The 18,161-nt window shown below is 34.6% G+C and overlaps 1 protein-coding gene across 10 annotated transcripts in view; it reads right to left on the bottom strand.

The window, feature by feature from the left end:
- The window catches only part of cdh24b (cadherin 24, type 2b), a 267,097-nt gene that overhangs the window by 16,855 nt on the left and 232,081 nt on the right, over positions 1–18,161 (bottom strand). For all 10 annotated transcript variants that reach the window (XM_073928672.1, XM_021467808.3, XM_073928670.1 and 7 more), the window contains 3 exons: positions 9,237–9,493; positions 7,023–7,159; positions 804–925 (listed from right to left, as the gene is read on the bottom strand). In XM_073928672.1, coding sequence (XP_073784773.1) covers positions 804–925; positions 7,023–7,159; positions 9,237–9,493 — 516 coding nt within the window. The remainder of the gene's footprint in view (positions 1–803; positions 926–7,022; positions 7,160–9,236; positions 9,494–18,161) is intronic.

The following is an 18,161-nucleotide window of genomic DNA, read 5'->3' as shown; positions in this document are numbered from 1 at the left end:
GGGTGACCGTTAATATACCTGGGTGGCCCGTCCAAGTAAACTATATTTGTTGGAAGCACTGCATTGTTTCAGTTTCACGTGCACATTAACTTATAAAAAACACCCAATTTTGTTCCAAAACTATAGCAAGGTGTACTGATAACACTTCTTCAACTTGGCAAAAACACTATAAGCTTTCATTTGACTGCATTCTGCGAAGACAGCAGAATGAAAGACAGAAAAAAGGACACAAGCTACAACAGCTTAACAGATGCACGCCACCCAATTAAGAATCAAAGAAAAGCATGAGTCAGGCAAAAAAAACGAAACGTACAGAAACGTGGAGTAGGCAGGCACTCGAAATGTATAAGGAACTGGAATGAGAAGCAAAATGGATGAAAGCCAACAGAGCAAAAGATGAGCAGATTATAATGTATATCTATAGAGGAGATGAGAACGAGTGAAGCATCCTCTAAATGGGAATAGCAGTGATTCAGCCGCAGGGGAAAGGCAGAAGTAATCAATCAGTGCACAGGCTATATAAATGGACACATTCACAGATGTGCAGGAGAAAAAAAAATGAGAGGAACGCCATGCACCACCAAATCCAAATCCATATGAACACAAAGCACTCCTAAATGGTTGAAGTCTTGAGAAAAAGGTAATTAATCACCCATAATTCATCTGTGACAATTACCTAATTGCAGAGCTTAAGAAAAGCACTCTCATTAGAGCGCTTCCTCTGCTTTTACAGTAACAAATGAACCAGTCAATGGAGACATGTGTGCCCTTCATTGTGCCCAAAATCTGGCTTTTTCTCTCACCTGTCCGGTGGAAGCAGAGTCGCACATTGCAGTGTTGTATTGCCTGTCCAGCTCTGGAGCGTTGTCATTTAAATCCAGGGTTTCTACTGCAACCACCACTCTGGACACCTGGCTGGGGTTATCTGAGGTAAATGAGAGAGCAGAGACAGGAAATCACCCACAATACGCACGCACAACACAGCTTGAGCCACTTTCAGAGATGTGCTCGCCTCGAGTCTCGGCCACTCGAGGTAAATTGCCCTTTTGTAAAGTTTATCACACAGTTCCATGTGCGAAAATCATACGCTGAATGGCAACATTTTTTACACAGTCATGCTCTTTTCTAAAATCTAGCGAGCTGCCAGCCAAGGTGCTATTTTAAGGTTGAATGTGAAGACTACGACAAAAAGTAGCAGCATCACATGCGTCCTATGCAGATAATGCAGTCATGTTATGCACTGTAAAAAAACAAAGTGCTCCCTCTTTATATTTAGATGTATAATAACTGTAATCATGTAATGTAATCAACTGTACTGTATTGCAAAAGTCATTGTTTAACATTAGAGACAGGTTTTGTGATATGAGTATGTTAAAGGATGGGTCAAGGTATAAAATGAATCATCTGTGTAAATTACAGATGTATTTACAAATAATATTTACAATAGTTGCTACTTGCAAATCACCACCCAAAGCATTATTTTCTGAATATGCAGAGACCAGGTGCTGGTTTCTAGATGACAACGTATTTTAGATGATACAAGTCATATGTGTAAAGTTAAGAACTCTTATTGCAATGCATGTGTGTTTCCCAAAATTGTGTGAAACTTGCTTACTAGAGCAGCTTCTACTGTATGTGCTACTTTTCTACTGCTACTGTGTGGTATGTGTATTCTCATTTGTGAAAAGCTAAAAATATAACCTTATGTGGAGTCTTATCCTGAAACTTTAAAGGCACAGTATGTAATTTTAACCACTAGAGGGTGAATATTCGCAATAAACAAAGGCGATTTTTTATGATCTCATGAATCAGTGTGGAATCATGGGAGTTGTTGTCTTCATTACATCCTATGGAACTACAGAATGCTGCACGAAAGCAACAGAGCTTTTATTATGCCACAATTGACCACTTCCAGTTCTTGTGATCTTGTGATTGGATAGAAGCAGCAAAGTTCTACAGATTTTTGTTATAATGCGTAACATTTTAAAATGTCTTTGGTGTTTCCCAGTTTTCTATTAAATCAAATCAGAAATCGAGGTTGTATGATGTCATTGTCATGGAGACACACGTTCCATGTCACTAGCTTGTTTCTCTGCATTTGAACATTCTTTATAATATTTGGGATAATGCAAGTACACAAGTAAAAAAAAATATATAACGATGTTAAAGTATTTTTGCATATATTTACGAAAACATTCTTAAATGCTGTGCCTTTAAGCCAATACTTATCACCGAATTGAAGACAATCTATATAAAGCACCTACTTTCAAACCAAGACAATAGCAAAATGTCTGGAAAAAGAAAGAAAAGAAAGACTTGCACAAGAAATGGCCAATACATGGGGGATTTTAATGCAGCAAGTCAGCAAACCATTGACAGATTTATTTTGAAATTCTTTCCTATTTTTCCCAGCACATTGCTTCATTTATTCATATTTTGTTCCATCATAAAATTTAGATGTGTATTTTTTGGCTTTGTTTTCAGTATTTCTTAATTATTTTATTTAATGGTTAAAGCTAATCTGCTGATTGTCCTGCAGGTGACATTGTACTGTAAGTCTGTCTTTTTACAATGCTACAGTAGATCATAGAACCACAACAAATTTAAAGTGCTACGTAAGTTAGGATGCTTTTGAGAAACAGACCATTAAGATTACTTGCATGATTATCTACTTCGTTAATGTGAAACATATCCCAGATGACCAGAAACAACTATATTATAATACTACACTTACTGGCCACTTTATTAGGTACACCTGACTAGTACCGTGTTGGACCCACTTTTGCCTCCAGATCTGCCTTAATCCTTCTGGAAATATTCCTCAGAGAATTTGGTCCATATTGACATGATAGCATCCCGCAGTTGCTGCAGATTTGTTGGCTGCACATCCATGATGTGAATTACCCATTCCACCACATCGCTAAGATGCTTTATTGGATTGAATTCTGGTGACTGTGGATGCCATTTGATAACAGTGATCTCATTGTCATGTTCAAGAAACCAGTATGAGATGGTTCACGCTTTATGACATCCTACCATCTGAATGTCGCAGCAGAAATCGAGACTCATCAGACCAGGCAACATTTTCCCAATCTTCTATTGTCCAATTTTGGTGAGCCTGTGCAAATTGTAGCCTCAGTTTCCTATTCTTAGCTGACAGGAGTGGTACCCGGTGTGATCTTCTGCTGCTGTGGTCCATCTGCCTCAAAGTTTAACGCTTTGTGCATTCAGAGAGGCTCTTCTTCATACCTCGGTTTTAACTTGTTGTTATTTAAGTTACTGTTGCCTTTCTATCAGCTCAAACCAATCTGGCCATTTTCCTCTGACCCATCAACAAGGCATTTGCACTCACAGAACTGCTGCTGGATATTTTCTCTTTTTCTGACTATTTTCTGTAAACCCTAGAGATATTTGTGCGTGAAAATCCAAGATCAGCAGTTTCTGAATTACTCAGACCAGCCATTCTGGCTACAACAACCATGCCATGTTCAAAGTCACTTAAATCACTTTTCTTCCCCATTCTGATGCTCAGTTTGAACTGCAGCAGATCATCTTGACAAAGTCTACATGCCTAAATGCATTGAGTTGCTGCCATGTGATTGGCTGAATAGAAATTTGCATTAACGAGCAGTTAAACAGGTGTACCTAATAAAGTGGCCGGTGAGTGTTTATTACAATAATACACTCTAAAAATGACTTTTATTGCTTGTTCAATCTAATTGTAAATGAATTCAAACAACACAATTCTTCTTTTTTAGGTACAACTTAATTTATTTATTTTTAATCCACTTAAATTTGTAAAAAAAAAAACCATTATATTAATTTAATTGATTTGTGTTGGACAACATTAAGAAAATTTTACAGTGTACATCATACATCATTTAAGGGTGAAAGGCATTTCGAAATGGTTAGATAACTACACTGTAAACAATTAAATAAAAAAATTGTCATGACAGCATATGCTTTTAGTTCATTGTAACTTCATGTTCTAACTTAATTTTATAAGTTATGCAAGCAGTTTTAAGTCAGTTTAACATAGTATAAGTTCAATGTACTCATAAGGTTAATTTGATTCAGCTTAAAAATGTAAGGCAACCAGGATTTTTGTCCAGAAGTCAGTTAGTGATAAGCATATGATTATGATGCTAGGCAGTAGGCAGCATGGCACCTTGCTTTTAAACACAGAGGTTTCAGCAGTCACTTGTCATACTGCAGACAAATGGCTTGTCATAACAAACAAACAGCTTTCGGTAGCTTTTAATTCAAGATATATTTCCGTTGGCATATTGGTACTGCAGTATACGTTGAACCAACTTAATGGATTGGTGTGAGCCTAAAGAGAAATTGAACCATTCTGTCTCTCTCGTTATAATTCAGTCCCACACACTTGCCTGTGGTTTGGACGGCTTTCACACAAATGTCTTGGACAGCATCCACACACACACAGCTGTGACATGATGTTGTGGATTAGTGCCCACTGCTTCACATTACCAAGAAGAGGCTTTGCTTATAATAGCCATCAGGCCTCCCTGAAGCTGCTTAGACCTACTTCCCAAACTGTAACACAGCACTATAGATCCTCTACTAACACAAATTCAATGTATGTTTTAAGCCACGTTTAATCCGTGCACGAGTATACAGTAGCTCATAAATAAATCACATGAATGGTAATCTGTTTAGCACCACTATTTTATTAAGCGGGCATGGTGGCGTGGGTATTTTGAACCAGAATTAAGTATACTTGACCTAAAGAACAGTAAGTTATACTGACCGATGTGCATGTCACTTTATCTTAGGGAGCTATGAACTATAAAAAGCAATGCATTTTTCAGTAGCCTGACAGTTGCTCAAGAATAGTGCAGCTTTTCCAGTAATAAGCTACTTTTGAAAGCGTGTGTGCCGGTGACAAATCACTGTTTCTAATGTCACATTGTATTGTGCGCATGGTTTTACAGTTAAGCAAACTGAAGCATTACTCTAATGTGCTCTCCTGAACTGAACTGTGTCGTCTTTCAAAGGCAGGAGTGATGGAGTTTTCCTTACAATCTAAGAGAAATCTGTAATAATACAGTATGGTGTAATGTGTTCATTTTTCATGCTCATTTTTCACAGGTGCTTTAAGTGCAGGGTACATACTTTTAGTTAATCATTGTGGTGTTTTAGGGTTAAAAGGAATACTGATTTAACAGAAAATGTAGAATGTAAACTCCTCTTCTAAGGATGTTGTTCTTGTAGTTTATGAATTTAGGTTTACCAGAATTAAAATAAAAAACAAAAACGACTTATGCCACTAATTTAAAAAAAAAAAAAAAAAAAAAATATATATATATATATATATATATATATATATATATATATATATATATATATATATATATATATATATATATATATATATATATATATATATATATATTTACCTGTGAGATTGGGTTAACTATGCAGAAGTCACTGCTGTTTTTTGTTTTAGAATTATTCTTTATCAATATTCCATTTGGCTGTATCTTATTTTTGTTGTTGCACCATGTTTTGTTTAATGCTGTCACACCCCTCACCCACTGTAAATCCCCTCACTGATACATCCAGAAACCTCAAAGAGCTTTGATTTCAACATATAGCTGCACATTTAATATTTATACTAAATTAAATTAGTAATACAATTATAAAACTTTCACTATAGATAGCTAATTTGTAGTTTGGTGAAATATTTTCAAGTAGAGTAAGTACTTGGTCATTATTGACCTTGTGGGGACATTTTTTTCCCAAGGAGGAAAACAGCTTGTAAGTCATGCAAAATAATGCTTCATTAAAATTGTGTAATGCAGAGCATTTACTGCGAGGGTAATGTTTAAGGGTAGGGGCTAAAAAATACACTTTTTACAACATAAAAATAATTTGGTCTTTGAAAAGTCCCCATAAAACATGGAACCCCAACATGTGTGAGTGTATGTGGTTTATGTGGACATTGTTTAATGATTCGATTCAATCAAAGACTATAGAATACACAAGATGTGTCACACGTACAGTATAGTTTTGAATGGGAAAACCTGTAACAGTCAATATGGCGAATGAACGCCTACTATTACAGGAGCCAATCATTGATCGCTATACACACACTGGAATCTAAGCGAATACTTGCTTTACAGACATTAGAAATATATCCACATAAAACTTAAAACATTGTACTTTTAAATGAACCAACTATAAGTTTTTTGGTTTTGTAATCTGTATGAAAAGAACACAAGTTACAGTTCGTCCTGTCAAATGCACATCACATGACAGCAACTACTCAAAAACACACAAACTTGTAAACAAAGAGTCGCTGTTATTTCTGGAGGAGATTCACTATAAAGACCAAGTTGTGAATTAGTTCAGAAGACGGTAAAGTGTAAAACAGCCACAAATGAGGTTGTTGTCGTGATCTTGTTTTTTTTTTTTTTTGAGTGCGCATGTGCACACACAGCTGAAAATATGCTAATTTTGTTTAATTCTAATGTTTAGATACAAAACTGATGTGACAGTTGTTGTTTAATTTTATTGGTGATTCCAAATATGTAATATAATTATAAGCTTGGCAAACAGTTTTGGAGAATTTCATGTTTCCCTATTCAGACAGAACGCCCGAGAGGTGTTTAAAAAATGGCCGCAGAGTGAAATGACTTGCCTTAAAGGGACTTTAATTCAAGTTTATTTATATAGCGCTTTTCACGTAATTAATGTTTCAAAGCAGTTTTACCAAAAGGTGCTCATTATTGCATTACAATCAAAACCGACATGGGTATCACCTAGTTGTACTCTATTAAGGTGGTTTATGAGGACACTATGTCCTTGTAATTCAGAACACTTAAAAATCCTACTTAACAGGGTCTTTTGGTATCTTCCACTGAGGGTTGGGTTTTGGGGCAGGTGTAGAGAAGGGTATAAAATAAGATTTTTTTACAATATTAAATACATTATGCCTTCAGAAAGACCTTATAAACCATAAATACAAGTGTGTTTGTGTACTATATGTGTGTGTGTACCTCTCTGTGTGGCGATGATGGTGATATTGTGCCACTGCTCATGCTCACGGTCCAGCTCGGTGACTGTAGTGATGAGTCCTGTGTCTGGAGTGATGCGAAACAGAGCTTCTGGGTCAGACTGAGGATCGATGGAGAACCTGAGGGAGAAAACAGACAAAGAAAGACAAATGGAGAGAGCGGGAAATGTGTGGCGTACACAAGAGGTGAGCAGATGCACTGAGCCCCAGCTTATCAGAAAATCTGTCATTCAGGAGCTGCTTTAAACCCAGTGGCACGAAACAAAAGAGCTGCGATTGGCAAAGTAGGAATCCTCAGATCCCTAAGCAGGCAGTGTTGAAATAACTCAAGTTCACCGGGATGAATATTGATCAGTATCTTTGGGATTGTCCATATGGAAACAAGCAAGCGCATCTTGTAACAGGAACACCCTGATCTCTGTGATAATGTTTTGAAGTGTTTTAGCATTGAACAGAGAAGAGCATAAACATAATTAATTACTGACAAAATGGCTGCTTTCCAAACCCTAATGAGCTGCCTATCCAGGGCTGCTGATTTAGGTATCCCAGGCACGTTCCTTATGTGAAGCCTGTTCCAAAAAACAGGCAGCAGAATTATGCTGCCTTTATAGATTTTCTTATTAGAGCCAAGTTTAAGGCAGCATGGATCTTTTTGTGTGAAATACAATCTCATAATATGCTGCACTGAGTGAATATTAGGGAGTATTTTCCATTCAAGATGATGCATGAAGTCATTTTATATGGAATCTAAAAGATTGATTAATACACCTGCACATTTACTGAAAAAGCGGGGAAGATTGTGAGAATAAAGAATTAGGGCCCTATCCTACACCGAGTACAATAAGGCGCAAGACGTGTTTGGCACGATTTGTTGCTGTTGTCAGACCAACACAACCCTATTTTCCAGTTTTTCCACCACGTTATTTAAATAGTAAATTAATTGGTGTTGCTTTGTAGACTCATGAATGTTCCCATCTAGAAAGGAAGTGTGTTAAGGCGTCCTGTTGGTTCGTTGCTATTTTGAGGAACTAAAATGACCAGCTGAAAGCAGGTCTAAAGTCCAGCGCAGAGCATGTTAGTTGTGTGCCTTAAATGCGTACACATTGCTTAATACACACAGGATGTACAGCAGTACAACAATATCTTTACAAATGAAAAAGAATAAAAGCTTAAAAACAAGCTGATTTAAAAAAATGTATTTAGAAACTACTAATTCCTAAATTTTAATTGCTATATATAAAATACAGAAATACACACATCAGCAATGTGATAAAAAAACTATAAATTGTGACTGTTTTTCCAAATCTAATAAAAAGAAACTAATTAAAACGTAAATATTTTTAGCTCACAATTATGCTTTGTTTTTAAGGTTAAAAAATATAAATTGAAAATGTGTATTATTTCTTTGTTTTTTTTTTTTTTAATCAGATTTGAAAAAAAAATAGACTCAAAATTTATTTTTCCACTTTTAAAATTGAGTTTATATCTTGTAAAATAAAATAAAAATCTCAGTAATACAACTTTACATTTATTTTCTTATGATGATTTATTTACATTTATGATGATGATGATTATTGTTTTGACAGTTTTAGTATTGGCATTAATCAATAATTATAGAATAAAAAAACATTTATTAATATGCCGTTTATGTTATTAGTTTTACTACAGATTTATTTATGTTCTTTTATATAATGTATTAATTTTATTGCTTTTTTATTTTTATTGAATGTTTTCATAAGTTATAGCAATTATGTACTTCATTCATTACAAGTTTCTATTTAGTATTTATGTATACAATAATGATATTTTCATACTTAAATTTGATCATATTTTATTTCAGGCAAGCTCATTATCATGTTTGTTGCACGTTTATGCTTTGAATCTAATAATATTTTTTTTTAATTTAATTAACAAAATATGCCTTTTAAACAGTTTTACTTGATATGAAACAATGTAGTTTTATTAGTTCTCCATTAATTCTTCATGCATGTTTAAAAGTTGTAAATACAAATTTACATACGAGTTTACATTTCACAATTTTGAGAAAACAAATTGACAATATGCAAATGTAACTGAAAAGTCACAGTTTTTAACCCCTAAACAAACAAGTTTACATGTAAACGATGTATACAAATAATTTGAAAACATACTCATATGGACTTTAATTAATTACATTAATTAATTTTTTCCAGCATACCTGATATTGTTTGTAAGCCCCGTGTCTGGATCCACAGCACTGATGCGGCCAACTGTGCAGGCCGGTGGACAGTTTTCAGACACGTCCATACGGTATCGAGCGCGTGAGAAGCGAGGAGGCTCATCTGCATCCAGCACAGCTACTCTAATGGAGGCCCTGTCTTTAAAGGGCCCACGTCGCAGAAATCGAGGGTCCACAATGGGGTTCAGCACCTCCACTGAGAAAGAGTAAGAGCTGCGGCTCTCATAGTCCACTGCCTGCACATTAAACACAAAGCATAAACATAAAGACAAGACTGAAGTAAACAATGACTACTGTACTTAATATATCCTGTATATCGCAGATCATTTACTGTAGAACACACACTGATGCATTATTAATATGGGCATCTGCCTTTAAAAGTAGCAGACTGCTCTTGTGATTTAAGAAAAAAGCACTTGTTATATCAACTTAATTGTTAAAAGGGCATATTTTGTTGAATTAAAATATAAATATTAAATCCAAAGCATACATGTGTGCAACAAAATTGAAAATGATTTTGCCTGAAATAAAATATGTTCCAGTTTATGTATTAAAATAAAAAAACTAAATAAACATGAACGCTAAAAAGAAATTCTTAATGAAATAGTACATAATTGCTAAAAAAAAGCAAGCATTTAATTAAAAACAGAAAAAAATGAAACCAAAAATCTAAATATTAACACATTATATAAAATATTAATACATTTTATAGAATATAGATTTACTTAATTGAAACTGAGAAACAGGGCATATTAAAAAAAACTGTATTTTTAAAATGTATAATTATTGTTTTACACTAATAATTATGTAGTCAATTAAATAATAATCATCACCACTATTATATAAATTATATCAATATTATTTATTCATACATTTTTAATAATATAATAATAAAACATTATATAAATATACTTATTATTATTAGTTAAAATAAGTATAATTGTTTAAATTCACTTAATGCCAATAACTGAGCAATGCAGAACAATAAAATATAAATCATACAGTAATTAGTCTAATTTATTAATAACATCCTGGCCAAATTTGCCCACTCCGCTCTGTCCATCATGGCCTCCTAACCATCCCCATATCATAAATGGCTTCATTACTTTTACGCTTTAAGTGTCCAGAAAATCGCTATATAAATGTAAGGAATCATTACTATTATATAAAAAAAGTGTTCAAAGTGCAACTGCTCAATGCAATATTTATATAAACCATGATCAATAATATGGCTCAGTGTGAGGCGAAATCATTTGACAGTGTAAAAGAAATATGTAAAAGAAATGTTAAAACAACAACCACCAGAATCTACAAACAAGAAAATAATAAAAAGAAAACTAGCTCACTTTCTTAAACGCTATAAAATGCAAAATGGTGAGAGAACTGAACTTTAATGACATGATAAAGCGTTCTTGGAGCAAGCAAGAAAGAAACCCATCTGCTATGATAATACCCAATCAAATTTATATGCTTTTGGTGATGTTGTTGCTCCTAAGATAGCAATTGCATGACCTGAAAAAGGCTGTTAAATTACAGTGGAAAGACGCTGATGGGATAGTAAATAAACAATCCTGTTTGCTGGCTGAGCATAAAAAAATAATATATGAGGCTGTGGCAAATGTGGTGCCGGTGAATCTTTGACATTCAGTTTAAACTTGAAGTGAGCAGTAAATAAAAGCAGATCGCTCTGACTATAATCAATGAAGCTGTCGACACTGCGAGCTAGAGCTCCAAAACCAGAGTGCATCAGCGTCACACTCCATTCCTGCTGACTATGACTGTGCTCTTCAACTACAAGCCACTGCATAGTGGTGTTGTCACAATGCTGGAATTTATAACTTCGATACGGTAACTTAAAAGTATTGATACTCAATATAGTTGTCAATAACACTGCAAAATACTGCCACTGCATTAATTAAAGTCATCAAGAGCAAGTTTTACCTAAAGCTATACCTAAAGTTTCTGTAAGATATATTGGCAAAACAAATCTCAGCTTTAAATTTTTTTGCGAAATGTAAAATACTTTGCTCCAGTTACCTTTGATTGCACATTTCAGATGAAAAATCCACTAGAGGGCACTGTCTACATTTTTTTGCAAATCTGAAATATGTTACATTTTGTAATTCTGCCACTGCATTAATAAACCTTTACATACTAACCTCTACCTAAATGTTATACATAAAACTGCCAGCAAGTAAAGTTTCTGCAAAGATATATCGGAAATATGTACCTCAGCTTACATATTAGGCAAAACACAAAATACATTGCTCCGGCTACGTTTTCTTGCACGTTCCAAGAAATCCACTAGAAGGAACTGTCTACATTTTTTGCAAATCTGAAATATGTTACGTTTTGCAATACTGCCACTGCATTAATTAAAATTTACCTATTATGCTGTGTTCACATCCGACATGGAAGAAGCACCAAGCGTGCAAGATTTACAATGTTAAGTCAATGCAAAGGCGCAAATAGACATCTTGCAGCATGATACGTGCGAAAAGGGCGACGCAAATTAAGCGATTCACGCAAATGAAGTGGTGCAAGTTGAGCGTTTTGCACAATTTAGTGATTAACCCGTGTATCGCGCATATAGCTTGAGTTAAAAATCTGAACTTCAGTGGACATGCGCTCTGCATTAACCAATCAGAAGCTTGCTATTGTGGGGGCATGATTATGATATAGCACCTGTTGTTGGTGTCTGGAGGGAAAATCCTACTCCCAACACCGAAAAACAGTTCGTAAAAAAACGTAAAATATCTTGCTGCGGGTACATTTTGTTGCACGTTTCAGATGACAAATCCACTAGAGGGTAATGTCTATTTTTTTTTTTTTTTTGCGAATCTGAAAAATGTTTCGTTTTGTTGTATGGTACATGTGCTTCTTATATGTCCATGTCCTAAGGTAGGTCATGTTGAACATATCAATTAATATTAAATAAGAAATTACAAGCCAAACTTAAAATTAAAACATTATTTAAGTTGAGATTAAGATTCTCTACTGCGATTTGCACTTTAAAATTATAAAAGCAAACGATGCACAGAGTTCACAACATCAATGCTAAAATATGCAGCTGTAAATGCTGGATAAATGGAAAACTGTGGTGGGACAGGGGAGCCGTTGCACCATAACAAAATGACTCCAGAATATTGTATAAACTCAATCAAAGTATCATAGTGTAAGGTAAAAAGTAATATATTACTTTTATACAGTATACTATTACTATATTATAACTGTTCACCTTACTCTTAAAAAATTAAATGTGAAAATGCCATGAACGGTCACATGACTTTCATTAAAAAAGTAACTAAGTGGCAGGTTAATTTCCTTTTTTAAAGTGAATTATGATTGTGATATGAAGTCTTTTGCTAGCACAACTGTACAGCATTCCAAGAACAGCATCTTTAATCACTGTGTGTTTTTTTAAATATATAAATCTCAATCTCCTGAAATGCAGTCATTGTCTTTGATTAGGTTGGCCAAGCTGATGCAGCAGCAGCAGCGGCCAGTATTTATTGCATTGTGAAGAGTCAGGATCTGGATCTGGCACTGGGATGCTGTGTGGGACGCTGGCACACCAGGAATGGGTAATGGTCTAGTTTTGGCGAGCACGGCTGGACTGGGGTTGAAGGAATCAGAAATGACTGGCTCATTACGATGGTCACTTTTGTCATGAATGTTCTCTATTCATTTGCCCTATGATTTCAGTAATGTGGAAAATGTGGACAGAATCCAGTTGTAATAATATGAATTTGGTGACGTTTGGATGAATAAATATAAAAGAACATAAGTCTATGCTTATAATTAAATTTGTCATATGAAAAATCCAAAACAGAAAAATAAATAAATAAATATATAAATAAACGAGTCAATAATTAAATAAAAAAGTAAATAAATGTGTCAATAAATACATAAATAAATGAGTCAATAAAAAATGAATAAATAAGTCAATATAGATAATTCAATAATTACACAAATAAATAAACAAATAAAAAAATTATAAATTGTTAATTCAATAAATAAATAATTCAATAAATAAATAAATTAATAATTCAAAAAATTAATAAAAAATTCAGTAAATAAATAATTTACTTAATTAATTAATAATTCAATAAATAAACAAATTCATTCTGAATTTCTGACTTCTGAATTTCTGAATTATCTGACTTATTATTATCTTAATTATCTGAAAAAAAACTGTCCAGAAATATTAAAACAGAAAGCAATAAGAAAAAAAAAAAAAAAAACATAATAAAAAACTGAATTAAATAAATAAATTAATTAATAAACAATAAACCTCATTTTCATTTCTCATATTATCATATTATATTTACATGCTTGTTGTTGGGGGTAACTGACTTCATAGGGACTTATATACTACTTTACACACACATTCGTACCTACTTTCTCTCTCTCTTTCTCTCTCTCTCTCTTTCTCAATTGCAACAGCAAGCTGGCATTGTAAGGAGTCAGTGGGGCATCCAATGTGTTTGGCCTCGGTTTGCTGTGATGGGCTGAAGGACAGACCCAAACAAGCTGAATTAAAGTGAGCTGACTGAAGGACATGAGGTCACGATGGTCACTACAAATCTCTGCCACGTTCTCTCTCTCACCAGAGTTGGACTCTGGATCTCCACGACACTCATAAATATGGTCTGAGACTCATTACTTGGTATTTTGGTCTGGCTCTCAAATCCTCTTGCCTTATGTTTAGAAGACCTCAAAAGGCCACTCGCAGAGGTGGTCATTTCCTCAACTATAAGGGCGTTTTCAAGCCTGTAGATCGATTGTTTTGTTCCAAAACAGAAAGAAACAAAAATGGTGCAATTTCTTCTTGGTTCGAATCGCTTTCAGAAGGCATCTATCAGAATGAAAAGACAGCAGTTCAGTGTGCTTATTGTGGCTTTCTGTATAGCTGCTGTTGTATTATTGTATCATTTTGAGCAAGAATCAAGGTTTCAGCTATATTTTTATGTATTTTGGACAGTTGTTCTGAAATATGTTCAGTTAGGAACTTCACAATTGTCTTTACTCCAACTATAGGTTAACCCACGATTCATTCCAAATGAATCCGATTGCTGTCTCACCACATTGGTCATGTAGAATTGCTCCTGAGTTTTTTGTTTTTTTAGGAGGCTGGGAACACCTCATTCAGGCGATCACAGACTGATTGTTTTGGTGCAGATTCAAGTGTGATTGCTGTATTTGCATTTATCCAAATGAACTGAACTAAAAACCAGGTCCTAAACAACAAGCCAGTTGTGAAAAACCCAAAATTACAGACGTTTACAAAAACAAATTGTGTATTAGTGGAAGGAGGTCATCATTCAGGTTTTTTAATAACATAAATGCTAACTTGCAATTATCAATTTAACATCTGCCCTGGCATGCATATAAAATAAGTAAATAAATAAATAAATAAATAAATAAATAAATAAATAAATTTCAGCCATAGGTAATCACTCATACATTTTTCTCCAGCTTAGTCCCTTATTTATCAGGAGTCACCACAGTGGAATGACCTACTAACTATTCTGGCACATTTTACACAGCGGATGCACTTCCAGCCACAACCCAGTACTGGGAAACACCCATACACTCTCACATTCACACACACTCATACACTAAGGCCAATTTAGCATACCTATACCTATAGCGCATGTCTTTGGACAGTGGGGGAAACCGGAGCACCCAGAGGAACCCCACGTGAACACAAGATGAACATACTGTAAAAATTCATACTGCCAACTGACCCAGCAGGGACTCGAACCAGTACACTCAAAAAAATACTTTTTTTTTAACTCGTTCAAACTACTTAATGAAAGTTAGCTGAAACAACACAATTCTTAAGATTTCATTGGGACAACTTAATTTTTTATGTTCAATCCACATAAATTTGTTAAAAGTGTTAAGTTAATTTATGTTGGGACAAGATGACTGAATTGTGTTGAAGCCTGCATTTTTTTCAGTGTAGTAAAAACATGGAGGTCAATGGGTTCCATTTCCAACATTCTTTAAAATATCTTCTTTTGTGTTCATCGGACGAAATAAATTCTAAAATGTTTATGTCAGGTTGAGGGTGAGTCAACAGTGACAGTTTTCATTTTGGGGGGACTTTACAGAACTTTACATGTCTTATAAATTCACAGCCGCATTACAGGGTTAAAATGAAATGATAACTTCAATCTAATTTAATTTAAAAATGTAGGCATTAATCTTTTTCACCAGATGTATCACAGCTGCAAGGATTTGCTATTGTTAGTGTGATCCGGCACTGAAGTTGAGCTGTGAGGTTTGGCACACAGTCTGCATTTCAGTTCATCTCAAAGGAGTTCATTTGGGTTCAAGTCTGGGCTTTGTGCAAGTCAGTGGAGTTCATCTACACCAGACTCAGGAAGTCATTCTTTATGCACTTTGTGCACAGGGACATTGTCAAGCTGGAACAAAAAGGCCCTCCTCAAACTGCTGCCATAAAGCTGGAAGCAGCCTGGAACTTCACTGTATGCCGGAATATTTAAGATTTGTTGGCACGGCAAGCATACATTAGATTGATCAAAAGTAAAGACATTTTAAAAGTAAACCTAAAGTAAAGCCATTTACTGGACTGAACGTTTAACTGCATTAATTCTCTAAAAAATGTAAGTAGTGACAAATGCATAATTTGGTGCATTGCGTACAGAACTGAACTAACAAACTACTTGTTAATGTCAAGATTAAGAAACACACATTAGTACAAAAGAAACAAAAGAAAGAAAACAATTTAATTTGAATAATAATAAAATAATCCTGAAATATTTGATACAAAATATATAATTTAACATGATTAAAAAAGAAGTATAAAACGTCATTCTTTCATTTTCGTTTGGCTTATAGCTGCTTATTTCAATAGTATCTGGATGCAGCCTTTATGATGCAAGCTGAAATTCTATCACTCAGCGATGCATGGTCAGACACAATGCACTCAAATAGAGCGAGTGACGTCACGGTGAGGGGTAGGGTTAAGGGTTGGGTTAGGTGAGCCCATTAAAAAGCATTGGATGCAGCCCAGATTGCACTGCACCAGACCCCTCTCGCTTATCAGGGGTTGCCACAGTGGAAAACGGAGCACTTGGAGCAAACCCATATGAACACGAGGAGAACATGCAAACTACACACAGAAATGCCAACTGGTCCAGCCGGGATTAAAATCAGCAACATTCTTGCTGTGAAGCGACAGTGCTAACCACTGAGACCCTCGCACTCATTTGCTATGGCCAATTTTCTGTTTACCCAGTTCACTTATACTGCATGTCTTTGGACAGTTGGGGAAACCAGAGCACCCAGAGGAAACTGTGAGGCGACCACTGAGCCACTATAAATGAATAGACAGACAGACAGACAGACAGACGGATAGATAGATAGATAGATAGATAGATAGATAGATAGATAGATAGATAGATAGATAGATAGATAGATAGATAGATAGATAGATAGATAGATAGATAGATAGATAGATAGATAGATAGATAGATAGATAGATAGATAGATAGATAGTATTGAATAATAGAAACCATTTTTTATTATTTTTGTCTCTTTTTCTTTTAATCAAACAATCATTTGTATTGGTCATGTAAGGGTCATATATTAACTGAACTTTTAATGTTGTGGGTGAGTGCTGTGCATACTAATTAGCATTTTTGCAGAAGTAGATAGATGCGGGTCCAAAATTAAATTCAGCTCTGCAGAAACTTCCTGTCTGAAGAGAGGTGTTAAAACTGAACACAGAACACAGAAAGATGTACACTTTGTTGTTGGGCAGAGAATTCGTAGAAAAAGAGGAAGTATGTCGAAGGTGTGGCCAATGGAGGACTGAACAATGACTGACAAGTGACGTTACACCAAAACTCCACCTGTTAAGATCGGTTGTGTATTTATACTGCCAAGGAGGGAGAACCTCTTGAATGTAATTCTTGTATTGCATTGGGGTAATGTAACCCTCTGTCATCGAATTATTCATTTGTATCCAATAAATTGTTACGATTTTTGACATTGAAGAAAAACCTCTCCAGACCTTTTCTCTTGAACATGCATGGAATAGAGATAGATATTCCAACAATAGATAGATTAAAATAAATTTAAATAAATAAATACAATTACAAAAAAATTGGCAAAACAAACATTAAGCATCATAGCTGATTTCAACATTCATTCATTCATTCATTCATTTTCTTTTCAGCTTAGTCCCTTTATTAATCTGGGGTTGCCACAGCGGAATGAACCTCCAACTTATCCAGCATATATTTTATGCAGCGGATGCCCTTTCAGCTGCAACCCATCACTGGGAAACATCTATAAACACTCATAAACACACATTTGCTATACAAACAATTTAGCTTACCCAATTCAATACAGCTGAAGTCAGAATTATTAGCCCCCCTTTATTTTTTTATTTATTTTTTAAACATTTCCCAAATGATGTTTAACAAAGCAAGGAATTTTTCATAGTTTGTCTAATAATATTTTTTATTCTGGAGAAAGTCGTATTTGTTTTATTTCTTAATTTTCTAAACACCATATTAAGGACAAAATTGGGGTTGAATAAACTGTGGGGCTAATAATTCAGGGGAGCTAATAATTCTGACTTTAACTGTACCACATGTCTTCGGACTTGTGATTTCAACATTGATAACAATAATAAGAAATGTTTCATATGCACTAAAATAGACTGGAACAATGATGACAGATAATCTGCTTTGCCATCACATAAAAAGTATTTTAATAAAAACATTACAATAAAAAAATAATTCAACACATGAAAATGTAATACAATAATAAATAATAAATGACTCAGTAAGAAGAGGACAGCTGAAGGACACCGGAAATACAAACGCAACAGGGGCATGAAAAGAACAAAAATGAAGGTGAGAA

This window comes from Danio rerio, chromosome 2, assembly GCF_049306965.1.
Source record: "Danio rerio strain Tuebingen ecotype United States chromosome 2, GRCz12tu, whole genome shotgun sequence".
NCBI lineage: Eukaryota > Metazoa > Chordata > Actinopteri > Cypriniformes > Danionidae > Danio > Danio rerio.
The sequence above is the reverse complement of the archived record's forward strand: the minus strand, read 5'-3'. Positions and strand labels throughout refer to the sequence as shown.